The sequence below is a fragment of the Lacerta agilis genome, chromosome 13 (genome assembly GCF_009819535.1).
Source record: "Lacerta agilis isolate rLacAgi1 chromosome 13, rLacAgi1.pri, whole genome shotgun sequence".
NCBI lineage: Eukaryota > Metazoa > Chordata > Lepidosauria > Squamata > Lacertidae > Lacerta > Lacerta agilis.
Genome location: NC_046324.1, coordinates 43072487 through 43091231, shown reverse-complemented (window position 1 = coordinate 43091231; position 18745 = coordinate 43072487). Strand labels below are relative to the sequence as shown.

The 18745-nt window shown below is 47.7% G+C and overlaps 2 protein-coding genes across 2 annotated transcripts; one reads left to right on the top strand and one right to left on the bottom strand.

Moving 5' to 3' along the window:
- Nucleotides 1–143: 143 nt before the first annotated feature.
- On the bottom strand, nucleotides 144–14346 carry PDAP1 (PDGFA associated protein 1). Its single transcript, XM_033167531.1, has 6 exons — nucleotides 14221–14346; nucleotides 7626–7717; nucleotides 6708–6824; nucleotides 4993–5114; nucleotides 2910–3061; nucleotides 144–388 (listed from the first exon to the last, which is right to left on the bottom strand). The coding sequence occupies exons 1-6, from the start codon at nucleotides 14231–14233 to the stop codon at nucleotides 330–332; spliced, it is 555 nt and encodes a 184-aa protein (XP_033023422.1). The 5' UTR covers nucleotides 14234–14346; the 3' UTR covers nucleotides 144–329.
- Nucleotides 14347–14753: 407 nt separating this feature from the next.
- Nucleotides 14754–18627, top strand: BUD31 (BUD31 homolog). Its single transcript, XM_033167705.1, has 5 exons — nucleotides 14754–14772; nucleotides 15746–15862; nucleotides 17039–17161; nucleotides 17371–17537; nucleotides 18356–18627. Exons 2-5 carry the CDS (start codon nucleotides 15769–15771, stop codon nucleotides 18404–18406), a joined length of 435 nt encoding a protein of 144 aa, XP_033023596.1. The 5' UTR covers nucleotides 14754–14772; nucleotides 15746–15768; the 3' UTR covers nucleotides 18407–18627.
- The last annotated feature ends 118 nt before the right edge of the window (nucleotides 18628–18745 follow it).

Sequence of the window (18745 nt, the reverse complement as noted above, 5' to 3'; positions counted from 1 at the left end):
ATCGTTCGGTTTACAGCACCCCCTCCTGAAGCGGCTGTGCGGGAGAATCGCTGCCCCTCACATCTCCCGCATCAAAGGATTATAATAGCTTGCCCGCCCACCCCACTTATTCCCACCCCGCCCACCCACCCCTCCCCACCATGGAATTCTGTGCCCAGATGAAGACGAACACGCTGCTGCCAAGTGTCTCTTAGGAGGGAAGAGGACGCCGGCCGTGCTCTTCACGCTGCAGCATCGCCTCCTGTGTGTGTGAAGCCTGAAAGAGTGGCCAGCAGGCGCCAGCCAGGCACAGTTCCTGGGACGTTTCCCTCCTCTCCTGTGGCTGGCGCTTACTTGTTAAGGGACATGGACTGCAGTCTTTTGCCTGCTGAGGATGCTTCGTCTTTAGCTGATGGGTGAAAAAAAACGGGAGGGAGAGACGCGGGTTTATAAAAGCTAACCAGGCATCGCATCACAGGGGCTTGGACTGTGTGACCCTTTGGGTCCCCTTTCTACAGTTCTGCATACAACCCCCCGCTCCTTTGGCCTAGAATCGGGTGCTGTTGAAACTTGCCAAACCGGCTACAACTCCTTCTCCCTGTCCTAAAAGCAGGGGGCACCTAAAAGCAGGGGTCTCCAGAGAACCTTTATTCCAGAATTAGTCCCATCTTTCCCCCAGCGGATATTTTTCTTTTCTTTTCTTTTTTGGTCTCTCTGTATGTGTGTTTTTGGAAAACAAATGGGGAATGGCAGCTGCGTTCCTGCCCTGCCCCCCCCCCGTGACCCACAGCCTCTTTACAATCATAGAGGCTTTGCGCTTGTCCGTAGTACTGTGTATAAGTGAGGTACTGTGGGGAAAGTTGCGCCCATCTCAATTCTGGGTGTGGAATTAACAAAATATGGAAGCAAGCAGCACCAGTGATCTTCAATAAAATAAGTAAATAATGATAAGATTGGGGGGGTGGAAGCACAGGAATTGGGTTGCTGAAGTGGCTGGGTGGTAGTGGAGGAAAACAGATCCGTTAGTGAAGATATAAAACCCAGCAGTTACCCAGATGGACATTCCAGGGGTGTGTCAGGAGGCTGCTGAGTGATGCAAAAAAGTAGAACACGGGGGCGGGGGGGGGGGAGAGGTTGCAATAGGGTTACGGATACTCTCATAGCTGCAAAGAACAGGCCCACATTTCTGGAGGAGCAGGGGAAAAAATGAGAAGAAACCCTCACCACCTCATGAACTAGAGGTAAGGCAGACAACCTCAGCAGTCTTTATAGATTTTTCCCCCCCCCTGCTGCCCCAGACTGACAAAGCAAGGGCAAAAAAATAAAAAATACCAGGCCAGCACTGGTGATTAAAACACTACTTTTTCCTGCAACTACTGATCAGGTCATATCCAAGGGTCAGTAGTAACGAAGTAAGGAGATCCACTGAGACCAGTTTTCTTGGCTTTTGATCCCACACCCTGATCTGCAAGCTTAGAAACACTGCTTTTCGTCAAGCAGCCAACTAGATTAACAGGGGGTCCTGTTCAGCAAAGCTGGTCCCTCCAAAATACACAGCTTGTTTCTGCTCAGTACACGAGCATATGGAAAAATGCCTCGCGCCGAGATGGCCCATCAGGCCCTAATATTGTCCACTCTGGCGGTCAGCAGTTATAACAAGCTCCAGGGCAGGAGCTAACCTGAAAGTTGAGGCTTGGCTGCATGCAAAGAATTTATGGCCCCTTAGATGAAGAGAGTTAGTTGGGCACAGAGTTGCTTCACACATGAGGGTGGCTCAGACACAGCAGTCCTCTGCTTCAAGTCTTAACATTTTACTCCCAACATAACAGCCCCCAAATTTCTCTCTCCCCTCCGCAGAAGTAATTACTGTGCAATAATTTTGTGTAAAATACTAATAGTTCACGATGCTTGATGTTTAAACAGCTCCTTCGGGACATGCAAAGAATGCTACTTCTCTGTAAACTTCACGGCCGCCTCGCACCTGGGCAGCAGGCTAGCAAAGAGCCCCTGCCTGAAAAGCCTGAAGGGAAGGAGCCATCGCCGGTCAACGTAAATAGGGAGCTAGTCCAGTGTTTTTCAACCTTTTTTGGGCAAGGGCACACTTGTTTTATGAAAAAAATTACGAGGCACACCACCATTAGAAAATGTTAAAAAATTTAACTCTGTGCCTATATTGACTATATATAAAGTAATTCTCTTGAATAGGAATCAAACACAATTTTTCCCACGGCACACCAGGCAACATCCCGCGGCACACTAGTGTGCCACGGAACAGTGGTTGAAAAACATTGAGCTAGATGGCCAGTGGTTGGATCCCGCAAAAGCAGGGGCTCTATATTAAAGAGGTGGTGAAACAAAATAAAAAAAATTCTTTCCAGTAGCACCTTAGAGACCAACCGAGTTTGTTCTTGGTATGAGCTTTCGTGTGCATGCACACTGAAGAAGTGTGCATGCACACGAAAGCTCATACCAAGAACAAACTCAGTTGGTCTCTAAGGTGCTACTGGAAAGAATTTTTTTTATTTTGTTTTGACTATGGCAGACCAACACGGCTACCTACCTGTAAAGAGGTGGTGAGTTACTTTTGGGGTCTGTGGGCCTGATCCTAGATGGGCAGAGCCACTCACCTGTCAGTCACCTGATGGCACAACGGCACCAGGAGAAGGTGGGATTTCACAGCACAACACAGGGCTTGCAGAACTGCGTGCAGTGATTTAGAGGCCAGAGGCTTGGGCTGAGGGGAGGGAGAGTTGAGCTTTCTCCCCCTTGCCAGTGGCACAATTGAGGGCACAATTTAAGGTCCACGTGGTGTACTGGCAGCTGCCTCTAGATGCCCCATCACAATCCGGCGGCAGGTGGGTGTGGAACAGCCTTGAGGAGGCCAATTTGAGCCCCTGAGGTTTGGGCCTTTGGCTCAAAGGCTTCCTTACCTTTCCTTTCTTCCTCTTTCTTTTTGGCTGCCTCTTCCCTCTGTTTCCGGATGATGGCTAGTCGAGCGAGGTCTGCCTTGGCCTGCTCTGTCTTCCCAGCGAGGTGCATCTTCATGTACCTCTCTTTCGCCTTCTGTTTCTCGATCTCTTCCCTGTTTTGAGCAAGAAAACAACAACAACCCAGCAAAGGAGGTTTTAATCAGAGTTCAGAAGGCACAGCTTAAAGGAGGTGACGGAGGGCCAAAAGGAAACCTGGAAACTTGCCCAAGGAGGTTTTTGCCTGCATCCCTAAACAGAACCACAGTTAAACTTGAGGATGTGACATCTCACCTGTTTGCATTATGTTGCTGCCATTATCAGAGGCTACCGGGTACCATTTGCTAGGGAGCCACTGTAAGGGAGAGGCTCCTGCCTTTATACCCTGCTGATGGTCTTCCTGGAGGCTTCTGGCTTGGCCCCTCGGATATACAGGATGCTGCACTAGGTGCACCTTGAAGCTCATCCAGCGGGGCTCTTACACTTTTATGTCCCTCTACCTGCCCCGCTTCCCCACCTGAACAGTATTGAGAGCAGAGACAACTCTGTGAATTTCAACACAGAGGGTATAGCTCCTCCTCTGCATGCAGAAATCGCAGCTTCCGTCTCTTGTGTGCAGGTTGCCACAAACACCTTTGGTACCCCCAGCCCCTCCGCAATTGGCCTTGCTGCTTTTCCAAACCAAAATGAGTTGGAGGAGGGCATGGCGGGGTGGGACTGTCCACAGCTGGAGAAAGAACAAAATTTAAAAATTTAAAAAATTCCTTCCAGTAGCACCTTCGAGACCAACTAAGTTTGTTCTTGGTATGAGCTTTCGTGTGCATGCACACTTCTTCAGTTACACAGAATAAGAATCTGAAGAATACATGCACACGAAAGCTCATACCAAGAACAAACTTAGTTGGTCTCGAAGGTGCTACTGGAAGGATTTTTTTTTAAAAAAATTATTTTGATTTGACTACGGCAGACCAACACGGCTACCTACCTGTAGCTGGAGAAAGGTTAATCCTGCCTTCCCCAGCTTCCACCCTGCTTGCACAGCAATGAGGTTTGAAAGAAGCTTCAACGTAAAGAATCTTTCAAGCCTAATTGTGGTGCACATTGGGGGGGGGGATTTAATGGGGGACACCAGTAATCCCCCCCCCCGCTCCCAAATGCCTTCCCATGCCACACAATTACACCTGGAAAAACTCTTCTATTCCCTTCCTTTTTGCAAGCCAAAGGTGAGGCCGGGGCAGGTGGGCTGGCCGTTTCTCTCCAGCTGCAGTTTCCAGGAAGATGTTTTAAGCTTCAAAAACCCAGATTTTTTAAAGCCTAATTGCTGGGGGGGGCAAGTATGCTGTAGAATTTGCATCTGGGGTTGCGGTGCACTTGGGTAGGTGGGTAATTGTTGCCCGTGATGGTTTCTCAGGTTTCCAGATGTGTCCACAGGGTTGGTGGAACCCCCCCCCCCGCACTCTGGAGCAGCAGTTCTAGTAAAAGACCATCTCACTGCCTGAGACCTTGAAGGGTAACTATCAGAGCAGCCATACAGCGACTCTGCTGACTTCTTTCCACATGGGGAGGTGCTTGCCCTGGGAAGCCAGTACCCCTAGGTTTTGCCCCCTGAAGAGCAAGTCAAGTAATTGGGACAGCAACTAGTGCCTTACAGTTGCTCCCCAGTCTCTGCATTGGCTTGTCTTTTGCAGGCCACGGTATTCCCAACTCGGTTCCTCTCTGGCAGCCTCTGCTAAAGGCACCTATGCAGAAAGGCGAGAATATGGACAGATCTGCTAAGGCGGTGAATGTGCCATGTCCGTAGTGTTTCGGTCGGCCAAGAGGTGACTACCCAGGGCTGCTTCGCTCAGCACAGCTGCGTTGGCATGCAGAAGGGGGATAAAATGTGATTTATCCTCCCTTTGCTCTGGGACAAGCCCGTTATGGCTCCTTGACAGTCTGCGGGTTCGCAAAATAGGGAGCAGGGAACCACAGGCCCCCAGACTTCTACACACCCCGAACAACACTTCTCTGAGAATCCCACATGCCAGAGGGGTGGAAAACACCTTACCGTTCTCTTCGTGACAGTTCCCTGGGGCTCTCCATATCTATCTGAGTTACTTTTTTGGCTGTCTGTGCAACGCGGTTGGGATTCTCTATGTCTATCATGCCTTCCACGCCTTTGTGCTTTGGCTGGAAAGGAAGAAGACGAGGCGAACGTGAGCAGTGGCAACTTCAGGTGGGTGGAACAAACAACATGTAAAAGCTTATGGCGGTGTGTGATGCTTTGCCTAAGGGGCTGGGCAATTTCTAAAATCTCTAAAAGCTGTTACACACTTTTGTTCGGGGTCCTCACTTCCTTGCAAAGTTGGGGGGGGGGCTGTTGCAACAGGAAAATGAAGATCTCCTTTGCTTTCCTTTTACTAGTTCCTGCCTCCATCCATTCTCTGACTGATCATGGACTCAGGGCAGTGGTTTTCAAACAGCGTGCCATGGTGCCCTGGGGTGCCTTGAATGGTGGTCAGGGGTGCCATGGGCAACACTGGCCCCTGTCTGTCTGTCATTCCTTCCCTCCCTCCTCCGAAGCCCTCTCATGTCTCTGCCTCCTGTAGGCTTGTGCAGCTCTTTGCTGCAGCAGCCCTAGCTACAAGCTCCGTAGGAGAATGGTGCCTCTGTGGCTGGTGAGGGGATGCTGGTTGCCAGGAGCTGATGCGGCCTCAGAGTAAGCAAGCAAGCAGGCCAGCCAGCTAGTCTGCCAGCCCTTGCTGTTGGGAATGGACAGACAAGTCCCAGGGCTCTGTGGGGCAGTGTGAGGAGGTACCTCTCTTTGAGGCGGGGGCGGGGGGGGCAGCTGAGACCAGGGGCAACAGCAGCGGCTGCCTGGAGGACTCCCAAGGGGAGGGGAGAGGAGACTGAAGAAACACTCAACAAGGGAGGGTGTTTTCAAAAAAGGGTAAAGGCTGCCAGCTCTGCAGGCAAGGGGTGACGTAACTGGCCTCCTGAGCCCCACAGGGAAGCCGCAGAAAGAAGGTAGTTGGTCAAGGGAGCCGTGGACTCAAAAAGGTTGAAAACCTCTGACTTAGGGGATTCAGAGGCCCTTGTGGAGTTGGGCTGCAAAAGCCAACCCATTTTCCCCACCTACAACAACCTTCTCAAGGTTTGCCCAAGCCCACTGCAGCAGAAGATGGTTATCTGAACTGGGGTGGGGGGCTCTTCTCCAGTTGGTTGCTGGATTCTCTCTGGAAAAACTGCTCAGGGAATGGGACCAATCCCTTCCCTCTCCACTGCCCCTGCTATGTTATCAATGCATCCCAAGAGAGACAGGGGTGGGGGAATTTTTTCAGCCCAAATTCTCTCTTATGGGAATCTTCCAGGGGGCCGCATGCCAGCGGTTGGTGATGGCCAGAAAAAAATTGGGCGGAGAAATGGATGCAGTTTCTCAGCTTTGTACAGTAGGTCATATTTCAGCAGAACACAACTCAGAGTTTTCTATACACCTCTTCCTTTCTCTCGTTGCAGTCTGAGGGCGCGTCCCAGCTAGTCAGAAGTACACAAAGATGGGGTGGATCAGGTTGGCAAAGGGGAGGGGGCAAGGCTTTGGGGGAGTCCTAAGTGCAACACAGAAATATCTAGAGGGCCACATTCAGCCCCTGTAAGAGCTCGGGCTGGAAGAAAACCAGCCCTCCAGGCTGAAGAACTTGGCAGCAATCAGCTGAATGAGAAATCACCCGAATTTCAGGCATTAACACGAACTGAGCATCCTTCCATGGAACATCTCATTAGTACCTGGTAGTCTTCATCGTCCTCGTCCTCTTCTTCGCTCTCATCTGAATCTAGTGATTTCTCCTTCTTTTTGGGTTCGCCTGTTGCCCCATCACCACCTTCCTCTTGTTCCTCCTCCTCCTGTGGAAGTGAAAAGCATTATCTGTGCGGGGCTACCACAGAGTAGAAGTTACAGTGCGAGCAGGACTGCTCCTTGAACTGCTCCTCATCCATGAAGCTCACTGGATGATCTGGACCAACTGCCTCTTCTTAACCTAACCTACCTGTCAGGGCTGTTGTGAGGATGAAATGGGGAGATCCATTTATGCTGCCCTGAACGTCTTACAAATGATAGTGGACTATAGATCTAGTACTTTTATTTTGTTTTTTTTACATCATGTTCTGTCACAGAGGTATGGACCTGTGTAAAGGAGGGCAGGCAAATGATGGAAGTGTCCTCTCAGAGGCGGCCCAAATTCATGGGATTCTGTAAGCAATAATTAAGCATTTGAGAGCTAGTGTGTTGTAGTAGTGAGAAAGTTGGTCTGAGGAAGCATCGGTTCAAATTCCCACTCAGCCACAAAGCTCACAGGGTGATCTGGAGACAGGCACTCAGTTCTAGTGTACTGTATTGCAAGGGGTTATTATGAGGATGAACTAAGTACCTATCCTCAGCATCTCTTGGAGTAAAGGTAAGAGATCAATGCTAATATGTTGCAAACCTTTGCCCAACGTTAAGGTTAAATGATGTTCTCTCAATATGAAAAATGTAGAAGCCCTTTTTTAAAATCCCCATTTTTGCAGATGGGAGGCTGAGAGAAGAACTCTAGTGTGCCTGCGTCAAAGGAAAGGGTGAACCAGGCAACTTCCCATCTCACAGTTCAACTCGTGCCTTCTATCACTACCCTGGCTCTGTGAAACCCGCAGCACACACACACTTACCTTGGCCTTCTGTTTCTCTGCTTGGAGCTGTGCATCAATCTCCTCGGGGCTTGTGTACTGCCGTGCCCGGCCTTTGTGGCCTCCTTTCCTTCCTGCAAGTAAAGAGCCAGTTTAGGGATAGGAGATCTACTGGTATAGGGCAGTGTGCAAATTTAACAATTGGCAAACAATAAAATAATAATACGACTTCAGACAGCCGCTGTTGTCCTCGTCTCCTTGCTCTCGGCTTGGTGCAGTCAACCAAGCAAGGCCAGACCAAAAAGTCTAAGCAGTCCAGTGTCCTGCCCCTTCTGCCCAGTTGCCAGCCATGTGCAACGAAACAGGTGGACTCCAACTCTTCATGGGCACCAGCCAGCATGACTAATGGATGTGGATGATGGGAGCTGGAGTTTGAAACACACTAGGCTGTTTGGAACACACTAGGCTGGAAAGGTTGCCCTAAAATGTCCCAGCAGCCAATCCTCCTCCTCCTCCTCCTCCTCATCATCATCGTACCCTGCCCATCTGACAGGGTGGCTTCCAACAAATATAAAAACATGACTTCCTGTAGAGCATGAAAGATGAGGGAACTACCGGAATTTAGTAGGTAAAGGTAAAGGGACCCCTGACCATTAGGTCCAGTTGTGCCTGACTCTGGGGTTGCGGCGCTCATCTCGCTCTATAGGCCAAGGGAGCCGGCGTTTGTCCGCAGACAGCTTCTGGGTCATGTGGCCAGCATGACAAAGCCGCTTCTGGCGAACCAGAGCGGTGCACGGAAATGCCATTTACCTTCCCGTTGGAGCGGTCCCTATTTATCTACTTGCACTTTGACATGCTTTCAAACTGCTAGGTGGGCAGGAGCTGGGAGCGAGCAACGGGAGCTCACCCCATCACAGGGATTCGAACTGCCGACCTTCTGATCGGCAAGCCCTAGACTATGTGGTTTAACCCACAGCGCCACCTGGGTCCCCACGGGAATTTAGTAGCCAGGGGATAAAAACCACATACAACCACAGGTGTTAGCCTTCCTTAGTCTGGTGCCCTCCAGATGTTGGACTGCAACTCCCATCATCCCTGGCTATTGGCCATGTTGGCTGGGGCTGATGAAGGGTTTGAGGGATGTACATATATATTCATAGTGATTGGTAACTTGGCAGAAGTTCTGCAATACCTGGAAGGTCGAGGAAGGCTGGCTTGAGGCGAGAGAAAGCTCAAACCAAAGAAAGGCTGGAGAACTTTTCAATTGGCAAGTTCCAGCGGTCCTGTTTCTTTAAAACCTTCTATCATCCCTCCAAGCCTCGTCATTCTTCCCAGCAGGGAGTCAAAGGGGTCCTTTCCATCTCATCCTGGACACATCACTGCTCAACCCATTGCTCACCGCGAAATTTTAAGCCATGACAGCCCACCATTTGGCTTGTCCACAGCCTTCCTATAGGATTGGGAGTCACAGCATCTCTGTCTTCCCCTCATTGCCTGACTCATGCCCTGGGCTGCAGGCCAACTACAAATCCCACAGCTGCTCCACACAGTCAGGCCGCATCGGCAATGCCACATTTAAAGCTGTGTCATACCACTTGGAACAGTCACGGCTTCCCCCAAAGAATCCTGGGAACTGTAGTTTGTTACGGTTGCTGAGAGGTGTTAGAAGACCTCTATTCCCTTCAGACAAAATACAGTTTCTGGGACGGTTTAACTGTCAGTCCCTCTTCCCAGGAAATGCTGGGAATTGTAGCTCTGGAAGGGGAATAGGGGTCGCCCCCCAGGTGTTGTTACGAATACAATTCCCGTCAGCCCCAGCCAGCATGGCAGCAGCTGGAGCCCAACAACATCTGGAAGGACACAAGTTCCCTGTGCCTGCTCTATGTAGCTGGAAGAAGCAGTATATTATTTGATAAAAGTAAATGGATTATAAGCAAGCTCTCCGACTCAGCTTCCACTGTGTGCATGTATGTAGCACACCAAAGTAAGAAAGGAACTATTTTCACTTGTTTTCCAGAAGAGTAGCCACACTATTCTGTTAGTCGGAGAGGTGGGTGGGGGTGGAATCCTCTGAATACTTATTTGAGAATAATACCATTAAACCCAGTGGGGCTTACATGCGAGTAAAGGTAAAGAGACCCTTGAACATTAGGTCCAGTTGCGGACGACTCTGGGGTTGCGGCGCTCATCTCGCTTTACTGGCTGAGGGAGCCAGTGTACAGCTTCCGGGTCATATGGCCAGCGTGACTAAGCCGCTTCTGGCAAACCAGAGCAGTGCACGGAAATGCCGTTTACCTTCCCGCCAGAGCGGTACCTATTTATCTACTTGTACTTCATGCTTTGGAACTGCTAGGTTGGCAGGAGCAGGTACCGAGCAATGGGAGCTCACCCCATTGCGGGGATTTGAACTTCTGATCGGCAAGCCCTAGGCTCTGTGGTTTAACCCACAGCACACCCACATCCCTTTACATCTGAGTAGACCCATTTAAAACTGGGAATTCTAATGCGAGGTAGAATTCAAGATTGTGCTCATGTGAGCAAATCTGCCTATAACAGACAAACAGTGGGAACTGGATTTAAAACAAAAAAATGGGGGGGAAACAAAGATTTCAGGCTGTTTATGTGCCACATACTGAACAAGGATGAGCAGTCACTGTTTTCATTCCCTCGTACCTCGAAGCTGCTGTGTCAGTTGTGTTGCTCTATCATTCACTTACCATATTTACAGGCAATGCCCCCCTTCACTTGAAGGTCTCAGGGCAGAAAGACACAAAGTCAAAACTAAAACAATTGCAGAGAGCTGAGAGGGGCAAGACCAATACAAGGAGGCTAATCTAAAAATGTGATGTTAGGGGAAATAAACCCCTACTCTCTGCCACTATCTTTTCTGTTTGGAGGTGGAGGTGGAGCTGCCCAGCCAGCATGGCCAGGAATGGAGGGAGATGCAGTCCTACAGCATCTGGAACCATGTTGACTATTCCTGACCCAGAGAAAGACATCCGTCGCGTTGGGTGAAGCTTCATTAACTTAATTCCAACTGGCTGCACGAAACCTCTTACTGCTAACTGGTTAACGCAAGCCAGTTTGTCTGTCACACAACCCTGACACTTAAGTTGCTTTTTTAAAAAACCAAACAAACAAACAAACAAACCCACATTTTGGAGCTGCATCCTCCATTCTTAGCTGAATAGACCCTCCATGTTCAGAAGCAATTTAAGACAGAATATCAGGGAACCAGGGACAAACAAGAAGGGGGGCATGTTGCTTACGTGCCCTAGTGGTAAGCTTCCATTGAGAGTCTGGAAAGTCCCTATGAAAAACAGAAGACTGGATAATTTGGACCTTCGATCCGACCCGATAGAGCAATTCCTGAAACACTGCTGTTGTTTCAAATACGGATATCCAGGCCCCCAGCCATAAATGCTCAGTGTTTGTAACCTAGTCATCTCCTGCCTTGACGTTTTTTGAACTATGCTTTGCTCTTGTACCGTACTTTTGGCCAGATCTGTTGCACTGAGAGAGCACCAGGTATTGCAGCTTCCATTTCTTTCAGGATGTCATCATGCTTCAGTGGCAAACCAAACCATGCTCCTCTTGCTGATCCAGCGAGGCAGAGAATCCAAGAGCCACCACTAGGAAAGCTAGCATTCAGGAAAGACATCCTGGCAGAATCCCTTGGAAATAGTTCAAACTGGGTGTGTTGCAGCTTCAGGACTTGCTGGTTCTTCCTCTCCTGTTCTTGCAAGGAACCAGTCATGTGCTGAATGTGCAGCAGCAAGGCAGCCTCTCCACTGGGATGGGGGGGGGGTGGAGGAGAGGCAGCAACAAGCTCAGTCATGCCTCCATCTTCACTAAAAAAGGTCTGGCAAAAGCCAAGCTATCAGTTTCTTTTCTCTGCCTATTGCAGTCTCCTCCTCCTGGCTCTGTGCCACCGCTTCAGACGGGCAGAAATTTCAACTTCATATATACACCCTTTACTTCCGAAGAATTAGGGACGTTGTTGTTTTTAACCAAGCAATTTAGCTAAATGCACAATAGCCATGATAACCTTCATTCAGAAACGACGTACAATAAGCTCTGCATCAATTCACCGAAACTGACACACACACACAAATGAGCGAATGAAAGGCATGAGCTGGTAGCCTCCAGTACAAAACAAGCCTCTAATCTAGCCAATTGCCCACTGGCTTCCCTTGTTCAATCCGTTCTTCTCATGGGGAAAACAACACAAGCTTACTCAAAAGGTTGGGTTGGGGGACCTGTGGTTCTCCAGATGTCACTGGAGAACTCTCATCAACCCAGCCAACTTGGTCAATGGAAAGGGATGGTGGGAATTGTAGTCTAAATACAGTAATGGAGGTTCCCCAGCTCTGTTATAAGGACAAATCTATTATGTGAAGCATGCTTTGAGCCCTTCTCAAAAGGACTATAATTATATACTGATTAGACTCAACTCCCTCAACCTCTCAGGGGCTCCTATCTTGACCTCCACTCCTCTCTCTAGGTGAGGACTATCCAGAGGGTTTCCTTTTTTAAAAGTCTTGCTGTTAGCTTTTGGTCTGCAATTTCATACAGAGGCTTTTGGAAAGTGTTCATGGAATATATTACACAAGGTTGCAGGTAAGCGATCAGAAAAACTCGGAAGAGCAGCACTACTGGATTAAACACAGGAAGCTACCTTATACCAAGTCAGACCATTGACCTCAGTATTAGCCACTGATCGGCAGCAGCTCTCTAGGGTTGCAGACAGGGGGCTCTTCTATCTGAGGCCCTTCCATGAGAGGTTTGGAGGGCAGCAACACAAGAACGGGCTTTATCTGAGGTGACTTCCAACTGGAGAATGCTCTCCCCAGGAAAGCTCATCTGGCACCATCTTTATATATTTTTGGGTGCTAAGCAGAAACTTTTTTAAAATAACTAAGCCTTTGGCCTTTAACTATCTGTGGCCTTTCAGAAGTGTGTGGGATGTTTTTTTTAATGTAACACCCACCCAGTTTTAATGTACAGTGGCACCTCGGGTTACATACGCATCGGGTTACATACGCTTCAGGATACATACTCCGGTAACCCAGAAATAATGCTTCAGGTTAAGAACTTTGCTTCAGGATAAGAACAGAAATTGTGCTCTGGCGGTGCAGCAGCAGGTCCCATTAGTTAAAGTGGTGCTTCAGGTTAAGAACAGTTTCAGGTTAAGAACGGACCTCCAGAACAAATTAAGTACGTAAACAGAGGTACCACTGTATCTATGTGGGGTTTTGTTTGTTTGTTTGTCTGCAAGTTGCTCTGGGTTACCTTGGGCATGCTAAAGTAACTAACAGATTTAATAAATACAACAACAACAACAACCTTGGGAGATGGCAGGGATTGAACTTGGAACATTCTGCGGTAAGGCTCAGTGAAGGCTGGTTCAGTGAAGTTTAGTCCTTTCTATATGACATGAACAAAGAAAGCAGCCATATACTGAGCCAGACTACTGGGTCCATCTAGCTCAGTGTTGTCTACACCGATATTCCCAGCCCTAACCTGAGATATGACCAGAGACCTTCTGTTTTCAAAGCAGGTGCTCTACTGCCAAGCCACAGTCCTTCCCCTTCAAACTCAAATTACCGTTTAATCTGGCACCCTATTGCTAACAGCACTGGTCAGGCAGGTGCCTCCCAGAAGGTCGTATAGAGAAGAACCGCCTTGATTCTCAACATTTGAGATTTAGGAGAATACCGTATGTGATTTAATGGGGAAAGTTCAGGGGCAATTCCACGCCCCCTTTCCCTCCTACTTGTGCAAACCAAGTGCCTGAATCAGCCCTCAGCTTCCTTCCCACGTGGAAGGCATATCCGAGGTTTTTCCCCCCTTTCTTTTTGTACGCATGCCCCCGCTTTGCCTGATGCAACTGCCTTGATGCTCAAACCGCAGCGGGGAATCTAAGGCAGCCTGGTACCTTTTAGCTACTGTTTCGGAAGGTTCCCAAAAGTCGTGATTTGGTGAAAAGTTGGGGGGGGGGAGAGTATCATCAGATCAGAGCCCACCGAATGTATCCACCCCATCCCAACTTTCCTCTCCCTATCGTTTTCTTCCCGGCATTTCTAAGCTGCCTTTCACCGCAAGCCCCCTCGGGAGGGAGGCAGTTCACGCGGATCATCAAAAAAGCACTAAGAGTCGTTAGGTTCACGATTAGAAAACAGCAGCGCAGGCCATTCTATAACAAAACACGTATTTTTACTTTTAGTTTTTTAAAAAAAATACCCGGACCAGCGCCTTGTCCAAAAGCAGAACAAGAAGGGTTTCCAAGGCGCACGAAAAGGCAGGCAAAGGAGCAGCTTGGAGGGAGAAGAGAGTCCCCCCGCCATCACCCTCACGATCCCCCCCCCACCCCTAAGAGGCGCCCTCCCTCCCCCCTCCACCTGTGTCCCCCTCCCAGCACTTCCAGGTCTTTGGGTCGGCTCTTCCAAGACGCCCAAACCCCTCAGAGAGACCCCAGGGAGGGCGAACAAGAGACCCCAAGTTCCCCCCTCCAGCCAGCCCAGAGGGGAGCCCAAGACGGCAGGGGGCTCCCCGCTCCCTCCTCCTCCTTCACCCCACAGGGCCAGGCCACAAGGCCGCGGCCGGCCCCTGGGCCTCCCCTCCCGGCCGGGCTCACCTCCTTTGGGCATAGCGAGGACGATGGCGGCGACTCCGGCTACAAGCGACTCTTTCCTCCCCCCTCCTCACTTCGCCCCGAGCTTTTGCCGCGACCCGGAAACGGAAGTGGAGCCGGCCCTATGTTCCTCAAATCTATGGTTCCCCCCACCCTCTCTCTCTCTCTGACACACGTTTCGTGCGCGAGCGGACACGCGCTGCCTTCGGGGCCTGGCCTGCGGGATGCCGGTGTAGGGAAGCGGCGGCTGTCCTCGGCGCCGCCTGACGGAAAGCTCGGAATTACAAAGCGCACTCCGCGTCCGCCGAGTGGCTTCGTGCAGTCCGTCTGCCTCGCCCGGCGGCTCCGGCTGCCATCCGTGGAGTGACTTCTAGACAGGCGTCGGCGACGACAGCCGCCGAGGAAAGCCCCTTAGCGTGACGCGGGCGCGAGGGAAGGGCCTTTCTCGTCGCGGGGACGTCATCGCAAGGCGACGGAGAGCTTCGAGGAGGCGGAAGAGATCGGAAGAAACAAAAGTCCAGAAGCGTAGGAGCTTTTCCTTTGGGGGGTCTCTAGGTGAGTGGGGGTCGCAGCCCCTTCATTTGACGAGTTCTCTTTCTGGCCGGCGCACTTTTTTTTGGCTAAGGGCCTCCAGTGGTGTGTGGCAGGCAGGAATTTATGCTGGGTAAAGGTTTCACCTATTGGATTTCTGCCTGCTCTGCAGCCATTAAAGCAGGCTTGGGGAACCTCTTGCTCTATGGATGTTTCTGAATTCCCAATTCTTACTAGCCCCGGCCACCGTGGCCAGCAGGGATGAGGAGAGTTGGCAGGGCCGGATTTAGGTTTGATGAAGCCCTAAGCTACTTAAGGTAATGGGGTCATTTATTACCCAGCTGTCCTTTGTCAACATCAAATTGTCGCTGTTTTTTGTGTTGAATATGTGCTATATGGTAATTTATGGACCTAATATGTATCTAAAGCCATTTTATTTGTTTTCTATCTTATATTTTGGAAATATACAGGTTTTTTTCCTTTAAATTTTTTTGTGGCCCCCTAGAGAGTGGGGCCCTAAGCTTGTTTATCTTATATGTAAATCCGGCCCAGGGAGTTGGCATCCAGCAGCAGCATCCAGAGAGCCGTGGGTTCCCCATGGCTGCATGAAACAATAGACTTGGGCACCAATACATTAAGTGGTGCCTACTTCCAGGTTGACCTGCCCTGGTGCTAAAAGGCCAATCTATGGCCTTTTAAATGTTTCTGGGGGCATTGTTGTTATGTTATGCATTTTGTTTTCCTATAAAGTGCCCTGTGATCTTCAGGTGAAGGGTGGTATATAAATTTAATAATAAACAATAATAACAAATTAATAAAGAAACAGTATATGTTCAGATAACCCAAGGGAAATGGGTGTGTGTTTTGGTTATTAATGCTATGGGGGAGAACTTAGGCTATTCAGACACCTGGTTCAAAAATATGTAAAAGGAACATGTTATCCAGAGTACTCTGATTTATAGTGGTACACATTTTATTACTCCCTTATTTTTTCCAGATTTCCCCCTCTCTGCTGACAAGATGCCCAAGGTGAAGAGGAGTAGAAAACCTCCTCCAGATGGCTGGGAATTGATTGAACCAACCTTAGATGAGCTAGATCAAAAAATGAGAGAAGGTGAGTACCAGAGTACTAATTTGGCTGTGAGCATGAATTGTATAATAGAACAGTATATGAGCTGGCCTTTTTTGGCACATTTAGTATAGAAAGCCCATGGTAGTTTGTACACAAATCCCAAGTTCAGTCCATGACATCTCCAGTTAAAATAGAGATCTCAGAAAGATAGTGTTGACATAAGGTGCATTTATTTGGCACTCTGCAGTTATTAATGGTGTTTTGACTAAGAACCATGCAGTTTAAGCAAGACATATTTACTGCTTTCCTTTTTTCATATTTCCCTTCCTTTGTATGGCTTTGAAGAGGACTGGTGGTTTGTTGGGGTTTTTTTTTTACTTCAAATTATGGTATACTTAACAGCTGGTACTGGCTTAACGGTGGATATCAGAAGAAGCCTTTTCAGTGTCCTTCAGCCAATAATTAAGTGAACAGGAGAAATAAGGAGAAGAAAAATGGGATAAGGCTTTTGATGGTTAAGACCAGAGTATTGAAAGTCAGAAGTGGAATTTACAAAGCCTCACACGCCAGCAGTTTCGAGGTGTCAAATATAAACTTGCAAAGGCTGGAAGTTTTTATGCTAATTATTAGTTAGCACTTCATCTTCTCAGTGTTGTACATATAATTTGGCAAAGAAATGGTGCTTACCAGAATTGCTTGTAAAACCCTGGGAATTGTACGTACCTTTGGGAGTTCCCTTTCATAAGGAAAAAAAGACCAGTTGAAAGGAACAGTTTTGTTTTTTTTACACCTAGGACTGAAAATAAAAACCAAAAGGCAGAAACAAAGACTTTACATTCCTTGAAGGCACCACATTCACAGAGATGATTAATCTTTGTTAACCTTGTGTCAGTTAAAATGGTATCGGGAATGGGAACAGTTCTGGCTAAGAACTTAGGAAATTACTGCGTTGAGTAGCGACTCAAGTACAAATCACCTTTATATACTGCAGGTTAAATGTGATGACTGAAAACATTTGTTGGTTCAGCTTGCAAAAAGCTACATGAGAATAGAAAACTATAGCATATCTTCTCCAATGAATTCTCACATTCTTTTTATCAGAATATTATAGGATTTCCCCCTTGTATTTAGCAACATGAAATATTGGAGACGTAATGAACATTTGAATTAGCTGGCAAAATTAACATGTTTTCTGCCCTTCTTCCCACTTTTCTTCAGCTGAGACTGAACCGCATGAAGGGAAGAGGAAAGTAGAATCTCTCTGGCCTATCTTCAGAATTCATCACCAGAAAACACGTTACATTTTTGATCTCTTCTATAAGAGAAAAGCCATCAGTAGAGGTAACACAGCTGTCTTTGATCTTTTAGGGGAAAATGTATATGCTTTGTTCAGTATGGCTGGGGAATCTGCTTGGGCTGGTCTGTCAAATGGAGAAAGAAATACTAAGCTTTTTAGAATGTAGGTGTGAGCAAATTCTGCCAAAGGAGTATAGTAATTTTTGTTTGCCACAACAGAGCATTCTAATTATCTCATCCTCTTTTCTGCACAGAGTTGTATGAGTATTGCATTAAAGAAGGATATGCAGACAAAAACTTAATTGCAAAGTGGAAGAAACAAGGTTATGAAAACCTCTGCTGTTTGCGCTGCATCCAGACTCGAGATACCAACTTTGGAACCAACTGCATCTGCAGAGTGCCCAAAAGCAAGCTGGAAGTGGTAAGAATGTTGTTTTAAATAAGCCCCCTGGGTCATTGTAACAGTTCTTTCTGTGTCCCATTTCTTTAGCCTTTTGTGCATTTCCCCCCAAAATCTGGTTCATGCAAATAAGTAACAGTGTGACCTCTGGAAATCCAAACCACGTGAAAGGCAAGTGTTCGTTACTCCTCTTGCTAGATACTTTATTTGTCTCTGAACCTAGACCCACTTTTTCCTTGGGGACAGTTTGTCACTGAACTCAGTAGGACTGGATGAACAGCCTCATCCTGTTATGTTGTTAGATTGATTGAATGAAAATAATAATAATAATAATAATAATAATAATAATAATAATAATAATTACATTGATCTTTTCTGTGAACTGCCCTATACCTGGAGGACTTCAATAAATTCAAGAAATAATTAACAACAACCTCTTGCAGTTCCACCAAAAATGCTGTTGCAAAGCTGACCACCCATTGTATCAATGTGTCTGTTACTCTATGAAATGTGAAAACTTATGGAAATCAAAGAAAAAGACTGCAGAAAGATTTGCAGTCTCATTTCCTGGCTTTTTTAGCATTCCAACATCTTAAGGGTCTTTTAAAAAACAAGCAAGTTATAAGACGGTTTTGAGAGTCCTATCTTTTAAAAAAAATTGGTTCTTGTAATAAATGTTTCACCCTGCAACAGTAGCATGGAAGTCAGCAGGAAACAGTGTATCTATTCTCATTTGTTGCAATCCTGTAAGTTTTCCTAACCAGCAAAACTTCCTTTCTTCTTGCTCTACTGTCTGCTCAGCGGCCTGCTGTGACTAACATGCCGATTTCATTCTACAGGGAAGAATAATTGAGTGCACTCACTGCGGGTGCAGAGGCTGCTCTGGATGAAATACTCCCCCCCCCCCACCTTTTTAAAGTTACCCTTCCCCCTTGAGTTCTTAAATGGCTGGTTCATCATCAATGACTGTTTATAAGAACCATAATTTGTTTGTCGTAAGACCCGGCAGTGAGTGGATCTCCAACAACCTGAATTGTAAATGCAGTAAAGTGTGTTAATGTCTTGTATAACTACTTTATTTTAAAATAAAGTCTTGCCTATGGCCTCAACAGGTGGTTTGTTTAATTCTGTGCTGCTACTGTTACCTTTATGAATTTGTTTTCATAATAAAGAACATAAATGAAACTGGACCCTCCTTTTTCCAGGGATAATTTGGAAACAAGGGGATA

Excerpts from the sequence above, each read along its gene's own strand:
- PDAP1 (XM_033167531.1), bottom strand. Across the intron at positions 6,825-7,625 it reads CAGAGAAACAGAAGGCCAAG|GAGGAGGAGGAACAAGAGGA; the intron begins GTAAGTGTGTGT and ends TCACTTCCACAG. Across the intron at positions 5,115-6,707 it reads AGGACGATGAAGACTACCAG|CCAAAGCACAAAGGCGTGGA; the intron begins GTACTAATGAGA and ends CTTCCTTTCCAG.
- BUD31 (XM_033167705.1), top strand. The coding sequence starts at position 15,769 with ATGCCCAAGGTGAAGAGGAGTAGAAAACCTCCTCCAGATGGCTGGGAA. Across the intron at positions 15,863-17,038 it reads AGATCAAAAAATGAGAGAAG|CTGAGACTGAACCGCATGAA; the intron begins GTGAGTACCAGA and ends ACTTTTCTTCAG. Across the intron at positions 17,538-18,355 it reads CCAAAAGCAAGCTGGAAGTG|GGAAGAATAATTGAGTGCAC; the intron begins GTAAGAATGTTG and ends TTCATTCTACAG.